Genomic DNA, 21,990 nt, shown 5'->3' with positions numbered 1-21,990 from the left:
TTTACAAGGTGTCATTCAGTTGTAAACTGATGATACTTTATTATATCTTTTAGCTAATGCCAAAGCTGGAATCTGAACCTAGGTTTTTGTCTCCAAAGGCTATGCTGTTAATCACTTTTATGCGATTTCACCTAAATATATTTCCCTTGCATTTTTTTTTTTTAGCCCACTCTAAGATTCTTGTCATTAAATAGCTGTAAAAAGTATTTTCTAATGCAGGGGTCCCCAACCCCCAGGCCACAGACCAGTAACAGAGGAGGTGTGTGACAGGCAAATGAGGATTACTGCCTGAGTTCCACCTTGTGTCAGATCAGCTGTGGCATTAGATTCTCAGAGGAGTGCAGACCCTTTTCTGAACTGTGCATGCAAGGGATCTAGGTTGCATATTCCTTATGAGAATCTAATGTGTGATGATCTGAGATGGGGTGGTTTTATCCTGAAACCATACTCTCTCCCTGCGCCTGCCATATGGAAAAATCATCTTCCACAAATCTGGTCCTCGGTGCCAAAAAGGTTGGGGACTGCTCTTCTAATGAACTGAAGGCTATAGTGGGAAAGAAGAATATTGAGAAACTTTTTACACATTGAAAATTTTGTTTTTAAAAAAGCTTTACTTCCAGTAATTCATCTGTTATGTAGAATGTTATATTGTTTTCCCTATAGGAATAAAGGATAAAGAAAATAATTTATGCAGAGTTCTTTGAACCTATAAAAATTACACATACTTTTTTTTTTTGATATAGGAAAATAAACTTCCTTTTTCTGGGGAAGCAGCTTAACCTGTACTTTCGGTAGCTGAGTGGTAGCAAAGCTGTGGGTCTTACTTGCATGAGATTATTATTTATTTAATTGTTCTGTACATATTTGTTTTTCAGTAGTTAATAACCTATATGAATACCTGAATACTGTATTTTTTATAGGAAGTTGAAGCTATCACTCTGGAACTGGAAGAGCTCAAGAGAGAGCATACATCTTACAAACAACAGCTTGAAGCTGTAAATGAAGCTATCAAATCCTATGAAAGTCAGATTGAAGTAATGGCAGCTGAGGTGGCTAAAAATAAGGTAGGATTTATTTATCAAATTGGAGAAATTGAAAATGCGAATCTTTTTATGAAACATTAGCTTAAGATGTTTGACTTTAGTGTTCTCAGTCTTTTCACTCGTCATGATGAGAGAGTGAGGCACAAATAGCTTTTACTCATCCAGAATTGCCAGTTTTGGGATCACATAGGTCAGTCAGCTTCTAGCAGTCCCTCTTCTTTCTCACTTAGTTGATTCCATCTACATTATATCTAACAAAAACGCTCTCATTTGCAGCATGAGCATTGTACCCCCACCCCTTTTACCAGGGATGATCCAAGTTTTCTTCTGTGTATAAATTGATTAGTCCTTTTAATGGTGATATAAAATATAGAGGGTTAGGTGATCATCTCTCTGCCTGTAATCACATTGCCATCTTGCCCAGGGATCTGTCAGATAATTGTTTAGTAAATTAAAATTATTTACATGTTACCTCACCACATATTTTCTTTAATTTTTTTGTTTTAGGAGTCAGTAAATAAAGCTCAAGAAGAGGTGACCAAGCAAAAAGAGGTGATAACAGCCCAAGACACTGTAATTAAAGCTAAATATGCAGAAGTGGCAAAACACAAGGAGCAAAACAATGATTCTCAGCTTAAAATTAAGGAATTAGACCACAACATCAGCAAACATAAACGGGAGGCTGAAGATGGTGCTGCAAAGGTATTCGTTTGTGTGCATTTTTTATACTAAATCAAATTTTTGTTACTGAGCTCTTGAAAAATTTTAGAAAACTGCTTGATAGAGAACTCTATAAATATAAATGGCAAAATTACAACCTGACGTAAATTTGAGCTTGCAGCTTTAACTGCTTTTCAACAATGCTAATTTTCAACAAATTGCACAAATGTTTTATTTTTAGATTTAACTTTAGATATTTTTTCCCATCTACAAGATGTATTTACCAAATGTTTAGTGGTCTCCCATGGAAATAACTTTTCACCTCCATTACTGATGTGCTAGTCATAATGATACATATTCTCTACCTTATTTCAAATTGAATTAAACAACTCACAGAACTATATATACAGGTAATCTAAAAAAAGGACTGAATTGGCTTCCACATGTCTTTATGAGTGTTACTACTGTCAGTATTTGCAACTTTATAAAAAATCTGATGTTTTGCCAAAGCAGCTATGTTTTTGAGGTTATCCCAGTTTCTTTCTTTCATGTGTCATAGCACCTTTACTTCAGTGCTTTAAAGATAACACGTGCTTTTGCAGAAATTCCTTGCTTGGTTAAGAAGCTGCATTCACATGGTATTAATAATTCATCTCGCATGTTTTCCTATGAGTGAGTGTAACAGTTTGGCCCCTTTTTAATGTCCGGGATATTTTTTTTTAGCATCCTAAAAATACATGAACTTTAACTTCAGAAAGATCAAGAACATACAAAACAAGCTCCCTCTCTTCTGAAAGAACCGTGGAACTTGATTTAAACAACATTTTTTATGGCTACATTATAATCTACCACTTTATTACTATTGATTTCTCATTAGCTTAGTGATAGTGTACTGACTGAAATATTACCAGTGGCAATGTTACTGCTAATAGTTTTTTGGTAATTGAAAATGCTAGTACTGGTGATTGCTAGGAGATTTTATTTACAAGAGTAAAAGGAGGGACTTGCAAGTGGGTCTGCTAAGAAGTCAATCAAAGATTTATACATACCTACCAGTATCAGATACTGTGCCAGGCACTGACAATGTAAGGATGAGCAACACATACAGAATGCTTTCAAAGAGTTTACAGGTCAAAAGGAAGATACACTAGAAATGATAATTGTACTTTGGGGCCTACAGGTGAGACCATATCCATGGAATTAATACAAGTCAACAAATTAACAAGGATTGGATTCTGCCAGTGAGAATGAATCATAATTCTAGTAGAAGAAAGTCTTCTTTAGGCACTATAATTTGAACTGTATAATCAGTTGTATTACATGAAAAATTATTATACAGTGCCTTTTTCAATATACTGTGCCTTTTTCTCAAAAGGTGGGGAGCAGGATAGAGTCAATGTTTAGGGCAGTTTCTTAGAATATATTTCTGAGAGAAAAATTATTAGGTCTCAGTCAGCATTAGGCTTCCATGATTTTTACCAAATCTATGACTTAAGTATTAAAAGAGTTTTAGCTTCTCATAAGTTGTGTTTTGAAGCAATAGATTGAATTTGGTAAATTCTGAAGGAGTTCTACCTGACTTACATTTCATTCTAATGGAGGTGCTTTGCGTATACTTCGTAAAAATTTCTCTGTGAGTTGGCTCTTCTAATGCCAAAGTAATAGGAGGATCTTTTGCTATACAATGTCTTGTTTCTGTAGTCTGTGCTCCAGGTAAAAATATTCATCTTTATTCTTGTCAGTAATGAAACTCATTTTTAAAAATGAGTCGCCTAGGCACAGTGGCTCACGCCTGTAATCCCAGCACTTTGGGAGGCCGAGGTTGGCAGATCACCTGAGGTCGGGAGTTCCAGATCAGCCTGACCAACATGGAGAGACCCCGTCTCTACTAAAAATACAAAATTAGCTGGGCATGGTGGTGCATACCTGTGATCCCAGTTACTCAGGAGGCTGAGGCAGCAGAATCACTTGAACCTGGGAGGTGTAAGTTGCGGTCAGCCAAGATCGCGCCATTGCACTCCAGCTTGGGCAACAAGAGTGAAACTCCATCTCAAAAAAAAAAAAAAAAAAAATTAGTCAGTCATTGAAGGTTTTTTCCTCTTCAGTATTTGATTCAAAAGTATTAAATAGTTAAGAAACTGGCTTATACATATTGGTTTGTAAACATTCATAGATCTCAAACATTCATAGATCTCCCATCTATTTTTATATGTGGCTAGGTATCCAAAATGTTGAAAGATTATGACTGGATTAATGCAGAGAGACACCTCTTTGGCCAACCCAATAGTGCCTATGATTTCAAAACTAACAACCCTAAAGAAGCTGGTCAGAGACTTCAGAAGTTGCAAGAAATGAAGGAGAAACTAGGAAGAAATGTCAATATGAGAGCTATGAATGTATTGACAGAAGCTGAAGAGCGAGTAAGTCAATTTCTTATGAATATCTGGCCGCATTAGAACATGACTAGCATTGATAGCTCTGTATGATCTCTGATGCAATTATTAGAGTTAACCTTTTGCAGATGTCCTTGATACTTTTCTTTCTGCTTTCCTTCTTCTCTTTTCGTCATTTTTTTCTTATTACTCTTATGCGTCATTAGTTGTTTTTACATTCTATTACAACTGGAATGACTTTTTCACTGGCATTTGTTCTTTGTCAAACATAATTCCTCACATTTCTATCATTTCTTTCACTTGCATTGAAAAGCCTTGAATAGGATATGCTTCTGTCATCCTCTTGACTCTACTGTATACTGAAACTATATAAGTAATGACTAAAGCCATTATACACATAAATACTGTTTCACTAATCTGTAAATTCTGCAGCCTCTTCTCAGTTTTAATGCTCTCAATTACTCAATAATGTTATTCTCCCCTAACCTGACAAAACTTTGAGTCTGGGAAGGGAGTTTACTGTCATCTAGTGATGAACTTGGGAGGACCTATCACTAGAAAAACCCAGTGGGGGAAGCATTCCCTACTCTTAAGATAGCCATAAGAAATGGCTATCTTAGTAATTTTATATTAATGCCCCATACCTTCCTGAATGCTGCAAAATTCTGTTTGAATTTGCAAATCAGAGTAAAATTCATGAGAAATCTGCGACACTGATAATAGCACAGTTACTTTGAAGAAATTTTACCATAATTTTTTTTAACTGTTTTTGGCATGAATATGCACAGAGTCTATATTATATTAGATACCAAACAGATGAATCATGCAGGTATTGTGATCTCTCTAGAAAATGCTCCTGCTGGTTTTCATTTCTACATTAAAGCTTTGCAATATGTGATATATTTGTAGAAGGAAAACTTTGGTCTGAATTTGATCTGTATAACATGAAACTTGTTCACTTTTACTCGTTTACTTCTATTAGATGAGACCTGAGTCTAATATTTTTTTCAAAAGAATTTATCAACTCCCATCTCTTTACCAGAGGAGAAGCCTATATTGTTGATCAGCAGATGGCCTTTTTTTGTGTGTGTGTTTTGTATCTATCTACATAAGCAATTACATGGATTTTCATGAAAAAATAAGATGAAAATGTAGAGAGAAGGTTGGGGGAGCGTGGCTGTAAAGAAGAGGGACAGCAAGGAAAACAGCAGGACTGGCTAGAATTGTTAAAGGTGAATGTGAAGCCTCCTTGAAATGTAGGGCTTTGAGGAGAAATGAATTAGGAAGAGTTTTAGGAAGTCCCACTGCTGTTCATGGTATGATTATCCCTCTACAGCCTTGCTTGAAGGAAGACTACTCTAAAGTGGTGATATTTGAGCTGAAATTTCAGGCAACCGTTATGTCAGAGAAAGAGCATTCCAGGAAGGGAGAATAGTGCAGGGGCCATAAGACAATAGTGAGTTTATTATGTAAACTCTCAAAGGAGCTGTAAAAGACCATATGGCCAGAACCTGGGGAGGAGTTTAATGCCATAAAGTCAAGGGATAAATAAGGTCCAATTCCCTTTATCCTGATGCATACAGGGCTTAAAACCTGGTTGATTGGTGCAGCAAGCCATCATGGCACATGTATACCTATGTAACAAACCTGCACATTCTGCACATGTATCCCAGAACTTAAAATTAAAAAAAAGTAAGGTCCAATTTATGTGGTTCCTATATATCATGGTGAAGGATCAAAATTTTGTTCATGTCACTCCTAAGGCTGACCTTAAGAGGAGAGCTTTCAGGGCTCCTTTTACTTAAGTTTATATGTAACACTTTTTTTTTTTTTTTTTGCCTTGGCTGCTAAGGAGATAAGGGAATATTAGTGGAGTCAAAATATTTTAAGGACTTTGTCTTATAAATTCTTAGTTCTAGTAATTTAGTTATATACATATGGATGATTGATTTTATTCCTAATTTTGTTAAGAGTGTGTATATGAGTGTGTATATACACACACATCATACAGTATATGTATAGTATATGAGTATATATAATTCTTAGTGCATTATATCTTTTTGGTAAATAGCAATGTATGTATTGTATATAAAAATAATGAAACCTGTTTATTTCTGACCAAATTCCAGAATATAGAAGAGATTTTATATTTTCCCAGTTAACCATGTTTTTTATCTCATAGTACAATGACTTGATGAAGAAGAAGAGAATTGTAGAAAACGACAAATCCAAAATTCTTACAACTATAGAAGACCTTGACCAGAAGAAAAACCAAGCCCTAAATATTGCATGGCAAAAGGTACTTTTTATGTTTGTTTTATATGAGGTTGCAAGGATGAAAAAATATCATCAGTGGATTTATACTCTATAAGAAATTTGAAATGGCTGATCTATGTTTGAATGAGGCACATATTCACACCTTAATTAAAACCTCTGACTTTTAAATGCATTTTTTCTTTTTGAACTTGACTACTACCAGATCCTGGCATTCTTGTACTTCTGTAAGAATTGGATAGTAAACAAGCCAAGTTTAGTATTCTCTTTTACAGGATGCTTATTCAACAAAATCCCAATTCCATTTTGTTTTATGACAACTTTGGCGGATCTTAGGCTTCTTTACTGTTACTTCTACTTCCCTGACTTCATGTATCTGTCTCCTATAGGATAATTCCTTAGCCTCTCATGTGGAAGTTTTTCCATTTTTACTATAGCGGAAGATTCTTACTTCAGAGATTCCAAACATAGAGTTACTGTGCTGTTTGGTAGTTTAGCAAACCTGTGCCTTCTGGGTTTTAATGGGGCACCTTGTCTCTTTTTCTCTTTGTAATTCTGTAGGAACTCTATCTTCAGTAATGCAGCACAATTATCCCTTTTAGTCACCTTGGTTTTTTCTTCTCTAAGACTTATTTTCAGTGCTCCATTCCCTGTACTATTTTTCTCTTAAAAATGGAAGCAAAAGGCTGACCCTATTAATTAGTGTGCAGCATGTCGATTTATCACTGGATCTGAGAGGTTTTTTTTTTCTTTTTTCCCACCAGGGTTCCTGGACTTAGTACAAATCAGAATCTATTGTCTAAACATATCCTGCTCTTCCCAAATTTCCAAGTTCTTCCAAAGCCAGTAACATTTATTCAGTGCTTATTATATGCCAGTCACTATTCTCAAATTAATTTTCTCATCTAATCTTCACAATAATCTAACAAAGTAGGTACTGTTATCAGCATTATATTCTTCCTTCTGGCTTCAGGCTTACTTGATTGACAAAGTGACAAAGCCAGAGTATTCTAGGCTTTTTTTGTTTTTGGTTTGTTTTCTTCATAGCCTCATTGGACTTGCAGAATTCTCTTTTATTTCATCTTTATATCGATCTATGAATATAACTCATTTTCTGTGTAGCATAGGGCTGTATTCTTCTCTGTCCATTCTCTTTTGGAGGAAGTTTCACAGTGGGTCTCTGGTTCAAGTTTAGTAGCATTCCTCTCTCTTGGTCCTGAGCTGCCTGTCCCACACTTGGCCTAGAACCTGCTTCCACTCTGTAGGATATTATTCAGCAGCCATGTACTTGCTTTTAAAATGTGTGTTACTTAGTAAATCTATATTTAGGATCACTGCTTGTGTCTATGAGATTTTCTTGTTACTATAAGTATTCATTAAAAAGTATATTTACATTTGAATATTGTATACCTGCATTGGAATTTGGAGATTTCTCTAGAGAACTTGGCTGTCAAGTCCTTTGTGTGTGTGTGTGTGTTATGCTTTCAAGTTTGACTGCCAAACTAAGAATATTAGTCATGTCTTTGAAGACAGATGGCCAAATTCCCAAATCATCAATCAAGTGCGTATGAACAAAAATTACCCTATTACAAGCTAGGATTTTGGCCCTAAATCTCTGTCTCCTTCTATGGCAAGACAGGGGCAGGCCAAACAGCTTTCTTTTCTCTTGGGATGTAATCCTGTTTCTGGCCCTCAACAGCTTAACCTCTTCGACTAGGAGATGAGGCATGTAGAAAAGAACGCTTTAACAGATCTGGTCCTTTGATTTCATGCCCCTTTTTCTCCTGGGCCTCACATTGATCTACTTAGGCCTTTGGACAACAGGAAAAAGAAAAGCTTTAGAGGAGAACATTTTATTCCAAAAATACTTTTGTTTTTTTGTTTGTTTGCTTCTCTATTTTGTGTTTTTTTTCCTCATGTGATACAATTGTGTGTATCTTGAGGATCCCTGCAGTGTGACACTTTCTACAAAAGTGTCAAAACTTTGGACTAGAGTTAGAGGTGTGCCTTCTAGTTCCCCTGGAAATTAGAGCAGGATTCAGTAATTCATTTTTGTAAAGGGCCATATAGTAAATATTTTTTGCTTGGGAGCCCATCCAGTCTCTGTTGCAACTACCTGATTTTGTCGTATCACTAGCACCGATAGACGCTTTGTAAATGAATGAGCATATCCAGATTTTTCACATGGGCCATAGTTTGTCAGCCCCTGAGTTAGAGTAATAGACAAAGTAGACCTGCTGTGTTGCATATACATATATCAACAATTGATTCTTCTTGGAAAGCATCCTGATGTTTTAACTTTTTTATTGTTTAAATCCAGGTGAACAAGGACTTTGGGTCTATTTTTTCTACTCTTCTGCCTGGTGCTAATGCTATGCTTGCACCACCAGAGGGTCAAACTGTTTTGGATGGTCTGGAGTTCAAGGTTGCCTTAGGAAATACCTGGAAAGAAAACCTAACTGAACTTAGTGGTGGTCAGAGGTGAGGAATCACTTTGCTGTGTTATAAATATTATAATTTTCATTCCTCTTACTTTATTATAATACCTGGAAAGAAAACCTAACTGAACTTAGTGGTGGTCAGAGGTGAGGAATCACTTTGCTATGTTATAAATATTATAATTTTCATTCCTCTTACTTTATTATAATACCTGGAAAGAAAACCTAACTGAACTTAGTGGTGGTCAGAGGTGAGGAATCACTTTGCTATGTTATAAATATTATAATTTTCATTCCTCTTACTTTATTATAATTCATCTCCTTACCTTAAAACTGTATTTGTGTTTTAACTACCTTTGCATGTAGAATTTAAGGAGCCTAATATATAAGACTAAACAATTTGGTTAAAACATTTGATTAAAATAGGTGACAAAAGAGGAATAAGCAAATAGAAAATTAGACAAAACATGTTTTTAAAAAATCTATTTTCAAATATTAGAAAATGAATAGTCCAGGACAAGATGAAACAGAAATGCTGAGCCCTATGTTCACCCTGGCTTTCTCTCTAGAGGCAGTTTTTGGACTTCAGTTGCCTAAACAGAGGTCAGTAGTATCACTAAGTTAAAAAGACAGATTAGAATTTTGCAAAGCCCTAGAGTGCTGCACCTTGGCATTAGGTCTCTACTGTCCCTGAAGTGAAGCCTAATGTAGACACATCCTAAGAAACTGAACAAATTTTTTGAAGGAACCAAACTGTTACTTGTTTATCAGAACAAAGGCCAGTGTTCTTTAAAGAAGGTTAAAAAAAATTGAGATACTAAACAATATAACCACAATGTCCAGCATGTAATCAAAATTAAAGAGAAAAATTAGTGAGTAGGAACAGACTCTGAAATGACAGATGATGCAAGTAGGAGACAAGTTAATCCAAGAAAACATGAACATAATGAGAGAAATAGAAGCTACTAAAAAGAATTAAGTGAACTTTCTAGAGATTAAAAAAAAGTTTACTGCATGAGATTAATAGCAGATGAGATACTGTAAAAGAAAAATGAGTAAATTTGAAGACATAGCAATAGAACAGAATCTATTCAAGCTACATTGAGAAATAAAAAACTGGAGAAAAAAAAAACAAACAACCAGCTTTAGTGTCCTAAGGGAAGCTGTCTAATGGGCAAGTAATTGGAGTTCCAAAAGGAGAGGAATACTTGAAGAATTTATGGCACCATGTTTTCCAGATTTGATGAATTCTGTAAACCCACAGACTTGAGTTCTGTCAACCTCAGGCAGGATAAACAGAAACACATACAAAATAACAAAGCAAAAGATACATAAAACTGCTGAAAACCAGTGATAGGAGAAGAATCCTAAAAGCAGCTAGAGGAAAAGAGAGAGACATTATGTGCTAGTGAACAAAAATAAAAATGACTTTAGACTTCTTGTTAAACACTATGTAAGCCAGAAGTCTGGAACATCCGTAAAGTGCTGAAAGTATATGTCTCAACTTAGAATTGTATATCTAACAGAAATATTCTTCAAATTGAAGGCAATATGAATACTTTTCAGACAAAAACAGCAGAACCATACTACAGGTTAAAGGAAGTTCTCAGGCAAAAGGAAAATGATACCAGATGGAACCTTGGATCTACATAAAGGAAGGAAGAGTGTTGGAAACTAACAAACATGGATTTGGAGTTCAGGGAAGTTTCTCCTGACCTTACACAGTGATTCAGAAAATCAGCATAGTGATAGAAACCTAAAAGGTCATATGTCCTTACGCCTTACCTACCAATAGCCAATTAATTAAAACCTCCTGAAAGAAGGTTATGAATATTCACATAATTGAAATTCGTGATTCATTTAGTAATTGGTTTTTTTCTCCTGCATGGTATATAATCCATAGGCCTTGAATTATTGTTCTCTGTCCTGTAATACCATCATGTAACCCTTTTTTATGTACTTAGAAAATATTGACACCTGTTAATGTTCCTTATGACCCCCTTTATCATTTTTATGAATAGAAATATATTTTATTTATATTTTTATAAAATTTGTAAATAAGAATCAAAAATACAGCTCCTGCTGCCTGTTCATAAAAATTGGATTCCACAGTTTAGTTCCCAATATCTTTAGCTATATTTGCCGAAGCCCTAGAAAATGTTTTGAGGAAAATAGAAAATGTATGCTTCTCTTCTTACTGGGACCTATAAATTATTTCCGTAATTAAGATGCTATAAAGTTATTTTTAGATATACCACTATCCAACATGGCAGTTAAACCCTTCAGCACAGCAGAATTTTTTTTTTAAGATTAAGTTTTAAAACTCAATACTTGAGGCACTCATCACAGAGAAAGACAAAGAAACATAATTTTAGGTTGGCTGAATGAGTTTAGCTCCCTTTTATAGAGGTGATTAACAGTCTCACTGTGATTTGGTTTTGATGATACTGTTTTATTCTTTTTTTTTTTTTTTTTTTTGGCTAGCAATTTTTCTCTACTTGTGCACACATTTTTTTCCCTACTTACATATTTCTTAATAAATAGCCCTATTAGAATGCAGCAAGCCTTCGGCCAGGTATGGTGGCTCATGCCTGTAATCCCAGCACTTTGGGAGGCCAAGGTGGGTGGATCACTACTTGAGGTCACGAGTTCAAGATCAGCCTGGCCAACATGGTGAAATCCTGTCTCAACTAAAACTACAAAAATTAGCTGGGTGTGGTGGCATGCACCTGTAATCTCAGCTACTAGGGAGGCTGTGGCAGTAGAATTGCTTGAACCTGGGAAGTAGAGGTTGCAGTGAACCGAGATTGTGCTACTGCACTTCATCCGGGGTGACAGAGCAAGACTCTCAAAAACCACAAAAGAATGCAGCAAGCATTGAGTTGCCTATTCTAGTACTGTATGCCAGGATGTACTTGAAGTTACAGAATAAGTATATTACAAATGCTACTCTAATTTTTAGTCTAATGTTAAGTAATTATACATATTTTATATTAAAATAAGGCTTTTTATGAATTATATATTTGTAAGGAAAAAATATAATAATAATTATGATTCTTCATACCAGATTAGAATGAGCTGCAGTAAGCTAAAAGAGAACTGAAAATAGTGCTGTGGAACCTGAGATTAGGTGTAACTATGAATTTTACGTAAGATTGTTTGAACTTTTGACAGTGATGTACTTAGAGTAATGGACCATAGTCTATACAACTTATTCACAAATGGTACCAAAAAATATATAGATTGTGTGTGTGTCTGTCTGTGTGTATATGCATGTTTATGTAAGTGTGTACATTATGAAAGTTTGAAAAATGACATCTAACTCAGTTACTGTTACCAAGATCATAGTTATTGTCTTAAATAATGACCATAGCTCTTACCTGCTACCTAGGCTCTAATGAGCCAACTGGGGAAGGGAAACAAAAAGAAATTTTAAAACTAACATGATCTTAAGAATAGGTGCCAAACGTAATATGGGAGTATTAAAATTGTCTATGAAAATAGCATGCTTCCAAAAAGAGGAGAAATGGAAAGCTAAAATAAAAGAAATATTTTAATACAACAAAAGTGTTAAAGTTTGAAACTCAAGATTCTTTTTTTTATATGACTACCTTTCAGATAAATCTGCTCTATTCACAATAATAGGATCACATATTTGCTTCAGTGTTTTGATAAGTGATAAAATCAAATTTTTATGGCTTTTCTTCTGACCTTTTCTTAGGTCTTTAGTGGCCTTGTCATTAATACTGTCCATGCTTCTCTTCAAACCTGCTCCAATTTATATCCTTGATGAGGTAGATGCAGCCTTGGATCTTTCTCATACCCAAAACATTGGACAGATGCTGCGTACTCATTTCACACATTCTCAGGTAAGAACCAGGAAAAAAAGTCTCAGTAATAGTTTAATTAGACTATTTTTCTAAAACCATTCTTTAGTAGTAGTCAATGTTAATAAGATATTTAGGGTTGATAAATACTAAAGCATTGTATATCTATTTAAATAGACTTATGTTTAAATAGGTATAGAAGGAAAAAAGTTTCACTCTCCTTTTTAAGAAAGAGCTAGGCATTAAAAATGTTGGTTGTAGCATGAGGGAGATTCCAATTTAGTCATAATACAGAATTGATTTAGGGTTAATATAATTGTTTTCTCTAGTTAACTACCATAAAGATGTGCAATCAAAACAAAACTGTCTCAGGGATATTTAACTCAGGTATCAGAAAATCATGCGACACTTGATGGGGAAATTTAATTTCTCATGGCTAAAAAGTAGAACAAAGCCTCTTGAAGCTAAGAACAGTTTGTTTTTAATGCACTATTGCTGTAGGAGCTGGGGCTGCCAAATATGCTTGCATAAATTATGCATTGTACAACTCTGGGGACTCCACTCATAGTTACCATGGATTGTGTATTTATTATAGCAGTGTTTTGGCAAATAACATTGAATGGGGCGGCGGGGCAGTGCCTAATTATTCAGAAGTTCTGTTTGGGCTAGTGATGTGCTATAGGAACTTGAAACCTTCTTTGATATTAGAAACCTTCTTTGATATTAAAATGTCACAAGAAAAAATATCTCACTGGAGCAGCTTTAGTTAGCAACAAAACTGAATGCCAGCTACAAAAGATAGCAACAAGCAGTCAACCACCAGGAAATAGTAAAATTGGGTAATGAAGCACCCAAAGTAAAATTAAGAGACTTCTAAAACAATATGGACAGCTAGCATTCATTTAGGTGCCTCATATAACTATTTAAAGAAATAAAATTGTCTCCAAACCATTCTTATCACCACTATAAAGGAGTAAACTTCAAGTATATCACAAAAAGTTTTTTTATACTTTTTTCTTTTTTCCTTAAGTTCATTGTGGTGTCACTAAAAGAAGGTATGTTCAACAATGCAAACGTTCTTTTCAAAACCAAGTTTGTGGATGGTGTTTCTACAGTAGCCAGATTTACTCAATGTCAAAATGGAAAGATTTCAAAGGAAGCAAAATCCAAGGCAAAACCACCCAAAGGAGCACATGTGGAAGATTAAACTACAAATTTATTTCTTCATCTTGACCTGTTTTTTTAAATGTAAACTTTTAAGGACTTGAGATAACTAATTTGTTTATACACAAAAATTAATGTCACTGTGTTACTTAACCCATGTTTTCTCTTTATATAATCACTTATCACTTACAAATGAGCATATATTCCTCATCTCTTAACTAGTCTAATTATGGTCCAATTATTGTGGTTGTGATTTTATGCATATCATCAAATGTTTTTTTCTTATGCAGGTCTTTTATATATTAGGGATCCTGAGATACCCGATTCTATATGTAAAAGCTAATATACAAAAAAGCAGATTAAATTACATGATAAATGTAGCTGATCATCAGTGTTTAATTGATTTAATTCCTAAGCCAATATTAATGTGTTTTCTATCCTAATAAAGTCATTCAGGTAAGGAAGAATTATAAATCAGGTAACTGGACCAACAAAGGGAACACATATAAAGCTATTATGCATGCATGGAGCCGTTTGAGGCTAGTTTTTTAAGGCCACAACTCCAGACCCCTGATTTAGACTGAGATAGAAAACAGATCTTGAAAGAATCCTTATTTTAATGATACATGAATATCATGTTCCTATACGCTTAATAATTGGTCTCTACGACTTTAATGTTTTTGTTTTTTTAAGCTGTGTAAGTATTTTTAAATCAAAGCTTAGGAGGAGGTGTGTTGCGTGGTACTATCTGCTGCAAATTTATCTGAAGTTTGTTAATATTTTCCAAGATTTTTGTCAGCCTTTTTATAATCCAGTCATTAACAACCTATTGGTAAACAAGAATGTAGGTGCCAGTAGACTAAACCAAATTTATTTTTCCCTGAGTCTGATATATATATGTATAAATATAAATAACTCAATCCATCTGTTCCACCAAAATAACTCAAAAGTTGGATGATTATTTGTCTTCCGCTTTCCAGTTCAAAGGGATGAAATTCCTTTAGAACTTGAAAGATGACACTAGCAAACACCATGAGAATACTGTCTACAGTTTTTAGTATCTCTAGGTACATCATCACTAGAACAGTGACCCCAAACTGAATCATGAAAGGTCTGACATGATGTAATCTGATCTTCCATGTGTTATTTTGACCCCACATCTCTTCTTGATTTTTTAGTCTTATTTCCTTAGTGTTATTATCATACTTCCCCTGATATATGGCCGTACTTCCTGGCCCTGGGCTTGACATTTCCCACCCTTCATTCTCCATACATATGAGATGTCAGAAAACATGCAGTAATTGATATTATGGGACACATTGGAAAGGATTGAATCTGGAATTAGTTCTGTCCACTGTGGAGGGGAGAGGAAATAATGCTGTAAATGTTGAGTTACAGAAAGTCCAATGTCAAATATACAGTTTTTTTGTTTCCTTTCAAATGTATTACAGACTGTGCCAAAACAGTTATCAATTCACACTGTCAATATTAAAGTATACCATAGTATACAAATTAGTCAGTACTTGCTGTTAATTTTAATATTTCTGATTTAACAGTTATTAAGTGGTACTTCATTGCTGTTTTAGCCAACGTTTTAAAAATAATTTGGGAGTTTGACTATTTTGGCTTACGTACTCATTTCCTTTTCTCTGCTAAAAATTTTTTGCTTGTGTGCGTTCCTGATTTTTGTCTTGTATAATCTTGATCTTTGAAAACCCTCAAACATGTATTAAATTGTTGTAACTTTTTTTCATTAGAGGGAAGACATTAAGGGGATTGGGGACATTTGTTTCACACATCTGCAGTAATATGAGTTAACTAATATTTAACAAGCTCTTTCTTTACATTAGCTGCTGTTCTCATTTGTATGTATTGTCATATTTAATCCTCAGAATAACCTAGTGAGGTAAATACTGTTGTTGTCAGCATGGTGTAATCGAGGAATTGAGCAGAAAAGTTAGGAAACTTGCTCAGGGTGATAATACAGTTAGGAGTGTCAGGGCCCATGGACAAATCTTGTCAGTCTCCAGAACCTAAGATATACTACGTCACTGACAGCTTGAACATTTGTATTTATTGTACAGAATAAATTTAAGAAAAATACCTGTATGAGCAGTATGTACAACGTGAATGTTACCTTAAAGAAGAACCTCAACCATGTGAAGAGAGGATTCATTGTGGTGGTGGCGGTTTTGGCATTTCAAGTAAGCTCACAGCAAATGCAAAGCAAAGACATGAATTTTTCTCTTCCAATAGGGTGGCATAATCTAAAGGCCAACATTCCCACAGATGATAAATATAGATTCTGGGCAAAATACTAGAAACAACTACCTGAGAGTTCAGGAACTGAAGAAAAACTGGAAAGATTTTGGATGGGAGATAAAATACGGAGGAAGAGACAGGCACAAGCTAAGGTTAATGTTTTTGACCTAAGTACCAGCTATAGTCATGGTGCAGCTGTAGGACAGCTAAGGCTGCAGTGGAAAGCCTGGGGTTTTTCTGGTCTGGAGAACTAAAAGATGGGATCTGGGCTAACCACAGCTTCCAGAAAGTGAAGGAGACGTCTCAGAAGGGATAAACGAGGACCTGGAGAAAGAGGTCCCCAGACTTAGTAGATGAAGTCAGCCAAAGTAATTAACCCCTGAACTCTGTAGATACAGAACATATCAAAGATAAAGCCAGATACTAGTTAAAACAGTAAGGATAGATTTAAATCAGTAACATACTCTTGCAATAAGAAGAGTCCAGTATGAACTGAACTCAATTTTGATTTGTATTGAGGTGATTGGGTGTCTTAAAGGGAGAATGAGGGAATAGAGGAGGAGAAGTGGGGGCTTAGAGTCAGGGATATAAACAGGAAAGGGAATTGGTTGATGTGAAACCCATTTAGATTTGTTAACTGGCTCTAATGCCAAGGTAGGCTCTTACCCTCCCACAGAGACTGGGACTCTACCTTCAAGTGTTGGTTGGAAGAAACAGTAAACTCTTAGCAACCCTTGAGTTTTCTCAGGAGTTGACTTTCAGGAGGAGGATAGTCAACCTATGGATGTGGCTTTGAGCTGTTAGAAACTGCTAGTGTTTTTTTCAGATCTTTACAGGCAATGGTTTATTTAGATGTAGAAAGAGCTCAGAGGAACCTGGCTAGAACTTCATCAAAGAGAATCTTTGTGAAACAGACAAGCAGTTTGCAGTTTACCATAATAAAATTGAATTGTGATTTGAACTGCCACCTGCAAGACCGTTCTCCAGGTGACCTTGGACTAACCCACTTCTCCCCACTTCTCACTAGTTGTCAAAAAGAACAGCCTTGCTATCTGGTCAGGTGAATGACAACCAAGTGGAAAAAGATCTGTGTGGTTACAAGGAGTATGGCAAAAGGTTGCTAACTGGCAAGGACAAATACATGTCACCTGTGGATGCTGGGAATACCATAGCCACCTTTTAGGGAAACTTAAATTATGTTTTTGGATACCCTGTAAAACTTTGCTCTGACAGGGAACCTCCTTTACTCCCCAAGGAACATGACAGCAGGCACACTCATGGAATACAATGGGTTTTCCATGCACCCTGTCATCCTCAGTCCAATAGAGCTGTTGAACAATGGAAAGCCAGCTCACAACGAGTGAAGGAAGGACATCAAGATAGCCTACAAGTTGGGTGGTACCACCCCATCCGAATATGGCAGTATGGACACTGAACACTGCCCTCCAGGGCAAGGGAACCACATGATTGCAGCACATGTTGAGAAGCACTGAGCTTGGAGGAGGTACAGGTGGACCAGATGACGGCCTCTGCCTGTGAAATCCAAATTCCAGTGTTCCCAGCCATTTTCTTTTTAGAGTGCACATCCTGTGGGTGGTTTGCAGTTCAGGCTGCCACAGTACCCCAAAACGCCCCCCCTAACTCTTAATCTGGAGTCAGCGTTTCCCTCGGGTGCACTCCCTGTGGGATCCCTCAAGGGTGGAAACAGGACCAAGAAATACCAGGATGCTAGAGTCCCTCTGATAGTGCCAGGGACATCTGATCCTTCCATTTGGCTGGGCAATGTTGTCAGACATGTCATCATTCAAGAAGTGACTTCCCTTCCTGGACTGGATGGCTGAGGCTGAAATGTCTGAGGCATTTCAAGGGTAGTACCACAGGATATGGTAATGTTTATAATATACAGTGTGATATTTTGATATTTGTATATGTTATGGAATGATTACCACAATCAAGCTAATTAACATATCATCTCACATAATTACCTTTTTTGTGTGTATGGTGAGAACATTAAGATGTATTCTTCTGGGAAATTTTAAATATATAACAGTATTAGCTATAGTCACCATGCTGTACAGCAGATCTCCAGAACTTATTCATCATGCATAACTATGACTTTGTATTCTTTGATAAACATCTCCGCACTTCCCCTGCTCCCCAGCCCTTGGCAACCACATTCTACTCCCTGGTTCTATGAGTTTGACTTTTTCAGATTTTACAAATGAGTGAGATCATTAGAGTATTTGTCTTTCTGTGCCTCTTTGATTTCGCTTAGCATTATCCCTTCTATGTTAATACATGTCACAAATAACATGTCCTTTTTAACGCTAAATAATACTCCTGTGTGTATCTTTATATCTAGGTTGACTAGTTTTTTTGCTAGTATGAATACCGTAAACATTTGTGTACAGGTCACAGACATCAGATCCTTCCATTGTGGTGGGCGATGTTATCAGATAGGTCAAGTTTGTTTAGGACCTGACTTCCCTTCCTGGACTAGACCACTGAGGCCAAAAGGTCTGGGTGAAGTAACAAGGGCAATGGGGCCTGCAGAGGTAGTGGCCTCAGGATAGGGATAGACAGACTGGTTACTGCCCCAACTCAGCCTGACCCCTATCCCATAGATGGAGTCAACTCTGAGAGATCTGGATGGTTTGGACCCATAACGCCTTTGTTAGGTTCTCCTAAGCTGTGGCCATGGCCGCAAAGTGATCTGCCATTCTGGACCTCATTCTGTCACAGACCACAGTGACCAAGTCTTATTAATGGCATAGTTGCATTCACTCAGGTTCTCTTGTACAATGTTATTCATGAAGCCCCTACACAGAGGGCTAACAACAATCCAGTCCCTGTTTTTGTTGTTGCCATTGGGATACTTACTCATGTAATAAAAGGTGTGTCAAAGTGCCAGCCCCTCAAGGTTTTGTTAGTTGTGGTTCTGATATTTTGCCAGAGGTCATTATTTTAAAACAGGGCACCAGCATTCCTAATGCTATAACATACACCAGTATACCAACAGAACCTGAGCCTGAGCCCTGATTACTGAGTAAGAATGTATCCATAGCATGGAAAGGAGCCAGAGGTGACCTGTTTTGCTTTTTTTTTTTTTTTTTTTTTTGGCCTATGGATATCCAATTCCTCCAGCACAATTTGTTGAAAAGGCTGTCTTAGCCAGGCACGGTGGCTCAAGCCTGTAATCTCAGCACTTTGGGAGGCCAAGGCAGGTGGATCACTTGAGGTCAGGAGTTCGAGACCAGCCAGACCAACATGGTGAAACCCCGTCTCTACTAAAAATACAAAAAATTCGCCAGGCATGGTGGTGTGTGCCTGTAATCCCAGCTACTCGAGAGGCAAAGGCAGAATTACTTTAACCTGGGAGGCGGAGGTTGCAGTGAGTTGAGATTGCACCACTGCACTCCAGCCTGGGCAACAGAGCAAGAGACTGTCTAAAAAAAAAATGTCTATCTTTCCTCCTAGAAAAACATCGAGTTGTTTTTTTCTTTTCCAACTGTGTCAAAAATTATTTGGGCATTTTTAAGTCTACTTTTATTATAGGTTCTCTATTCTGTTCCATTGATCTATGTGTCTGTCCCTTTTCCAATATCTCACAGTCTTGATTATGGTGGCCCTGCGTAATAAGCCTTGAAGTCAGATTGATTCTTGCTACTTTATTCCTCTTTGTCAAAATTGATTTAGATATTCTTGATGGATGCCTTTCCATACAAGTTTCAGAATAATCTTAACTATATCTACAGAATGCCTTGGGATTTTTATAGGAATTATATTAAACCTAGGTATTAATTTAAAGAGAATTGACATCCTTACTATGTTGAACCTGGTAACCCAGGAATGCGGACTGAATGTCTCTCCATTTATTGAGATCTTTAACTTCAACACTGATTATTTTCAGTACACCATATATAGAAAGGCAACAGTCTAGAATATCTAAATCAAGTTTGACAAAGAGGAATAAAATAGCAGGAATCAAATGTGTATGCTGAAACATTCTGTGAAACATTCTGTAAAACATTCTGTACATTTTGTTAGACTTACACCTAAATATTTCATTTTTTGAGCTACGATAAAGGGTATTTATGTGTAACAATATCCATATGTTCGTCATTAGTGTATATAATTAATTTTTATATGTCTGTCTTTGTAACCGTTGGCCTTGCTAAACTTCTTAGTTCTAGGTTTCTTGTAGATTTTGGGGGATTTTCTACACAGACAATTATGTCCTCTACAATCATAGGCAGCTTTATTTCTTCCCTGTTGATCTGTATGCCTTTTATTTCCTTTTGTGCCTTATGGCATTGACTGGAACTTCTTAGCACTGTGTTGTGTAAGAATGGTGAGAGCCAGACCATCCTAGCTAACACGGTGAAACCCTGTCTCTACTAAAAATACAAAAAGTTAGCCAGGCCTGGTGGCGGGCACCTATAGTCCCAGCTACTTGGGAGGCTGAGGCAGGAGAATTGCTTGAACCTGGGAGGCAGAGGTTGTAGTGAGCCGAGATCACGCCACTGCACTCCAGCCTGGGCGACAGAGCAAGACTCCATCTCAAAAAAAAAAAAAAAAAAAAAAAAAAAAGTGTGGTGAGAGCCACTACACTTGCCTTGTTCTCAAAATCAGGGAGGAAGTATTCTTTCACCTCGAAGTGTAATGTTAGCTGTAAGGTTTTGGTAGATGCTCTTTACCAAACTGAGGAAGTTCTCTTCTATTCCTATTTTGATGGCAGTTTATCACGAATAAGTATTGAATTTTTTCAATGCTTTGTCCACATTGATTGGTATGATCATGTAACTTCTTCCTTAGCCTGTTAATATCATGGATTACACTGCTTGATTTTTAAATATTGAACCAGTCTTTCCCTAGAATAAACTCTACTTGAGAATGGCATGTATAATTCTTTCTGCATTTGCTGAATTGTATTTGCTAATAATTTGGTCATGGTTTTAATGTCTCTATTCATGAGAGGCATTGGCATGGTTTTCTTTTTTTCTTGTTTCAGGATAATCCTGGCTTCATGAAATTGAACTGAGAAATGTTCCCTCCTCTATTTTCTGGAGGATTGTGTAGAACTAATGTTAATTCTTCTTTAAATATTTGGTAGAATTTTGTGAAATAATCTGGACCTTGAGATTTGAGGGTGGTGGTGGATGGTAAAATTAGTAGTAAAAATTTCCTTAGTAGTTATAGGACTACTCTATATCTTTTATCTATTTTATATAGAATGAATTGCAGTAGTTTCTTCTTTTTGAGGAATTACTGTCTTTCATCTAAATTGCCAAATTTGTGTGTGGAGTTAATCATGGTATTTCTGTATTATTATCCTTTTGATGTATTCAGGTTCTCTAGTTGATATCCCTTGTTTCATTTCCAATATGATAATTTGTGTCTTTTTTTAACTTTTGTCACCCTTGGTACATAGAGGTTTGTCTATCTATTGTCTAATGTTATGATCTTTTCAAAGAACCAGTGTTTTATTTCATTAACTTTCTCTACTGTTTTTCTGTTTTCAGTTCATTGATTTCTGCCCTTAGCTTAATTATTTTCTTTTTTCTGCTTGCTTTGGACTTACTTTGGTATTCCTTCTCTAGTTTCTCATGAGGAAGCTTAAATTATTAATTTGAGAATTCTGATTTTTTTCTGATTAGCATGTAATGCTACAAACATCCCTCTTAAGTAATCTTTCAGTGTCATCTCACAGATTTTGTCATGTTCCGTTTTCATTTTCTTTAAATTCAAAATGTTTTCTAATTTACTTTCTTGAACATTTCTTCTTCAACTCATGGTTTTTTTGAGGGAGGTTTTTTTTTTTTTTTTTTGAGAAGAAGTCTCGGTCTGTCGCTCAGGCTGGAGTACAGTGGTGTGATCTCGGCTCACTGCAACTTCTGCATCCCAGGTTCAAGCGAGTCTCCTCCCTCAG

General features: G+C 36.2%; 1 protein-coding gene and 1 long non-coding RNA gene across 13 annotated transcripts in view; one reads left to right on the top strand and one right to left on the bottom strand.

Moving 5' to 3' along the window:
* The window catches only part of SMC2 (structural maintenance of chromosomes 2), a 47,839-nt gene extending 32,528 nt beyond the window's left edge, over positions 1-15,311 (top strand). For 10 of the 12 annotated variants that reach the window (XM_016961354.3, XM_009457017.5, XM_001137448.7 and 7 more), the window contains 7 exons: positions 921-1,064; positions 1,551-1,745; positions 3,923-4,123; positions 6,279-6,395; positions 8,691-8,851; positions 12,530-12,677; positions 13,666-15,311. In XM_016961354.3, coding sequence (XP_016816843.1) covers positions 921-1,064; positions 1,551-1,745; positions 3,923-4,123; positions 6,279-6,395; positions 8,691-8,851; positions 12,530-12,677; positions 13,666-13,842 — 1,143 coding nt within the window. In that variant the 3' untranslated portion in view covers positions 13,843-15,311. Of the gene's footprint in view, positions 1-920; positions 1,065-1,550; positions 1,746-3,922; positions 4,124-6,278; positions 6,396-8,690; positions 8,852-10,354; positions 10,773-12,529; positions 12,678-13,665 lie in introns of those variants that run through there. The other 2 variants (XM_016961356.4, XM_016961355.4) reach the window with 2 other exon arrangements.
* LOC134807644 (uncharacterized) overlaps positions 3,630-21,990 on the bottom strand; it is a 127,144-nt gene continuing 108,783 nt past the window's right edge. The window contains exon 3 of the long non-coding RNA XR_010148605.1: positions 3,630-3,752. This is a non-coding gene — a long non-coding RNA (uncharacterized LOC134807644). The remainder of the gene's footprint in view (positions 3,753-21,990) is intronic.

Source organism: Pan troglodytes, chromosome 11 (genome assembly GCF_028858775.2).
Source record: "Pan troglodytes isolate AG18354 chromosome 11, NHGRI_mPanTro3-v2.0_pri, whole genome shotgun sequence".
Lineage (NCBI taxonomy): Eukaryota > Metazoa > Chordata > Mammalia > Primates > Hominidae > Pan > Pan troglodytes.
Note: the sequence above shows the minus strand (reverse complement) of the source record. Positions and strands in the feature narration are given on the sequence as shown.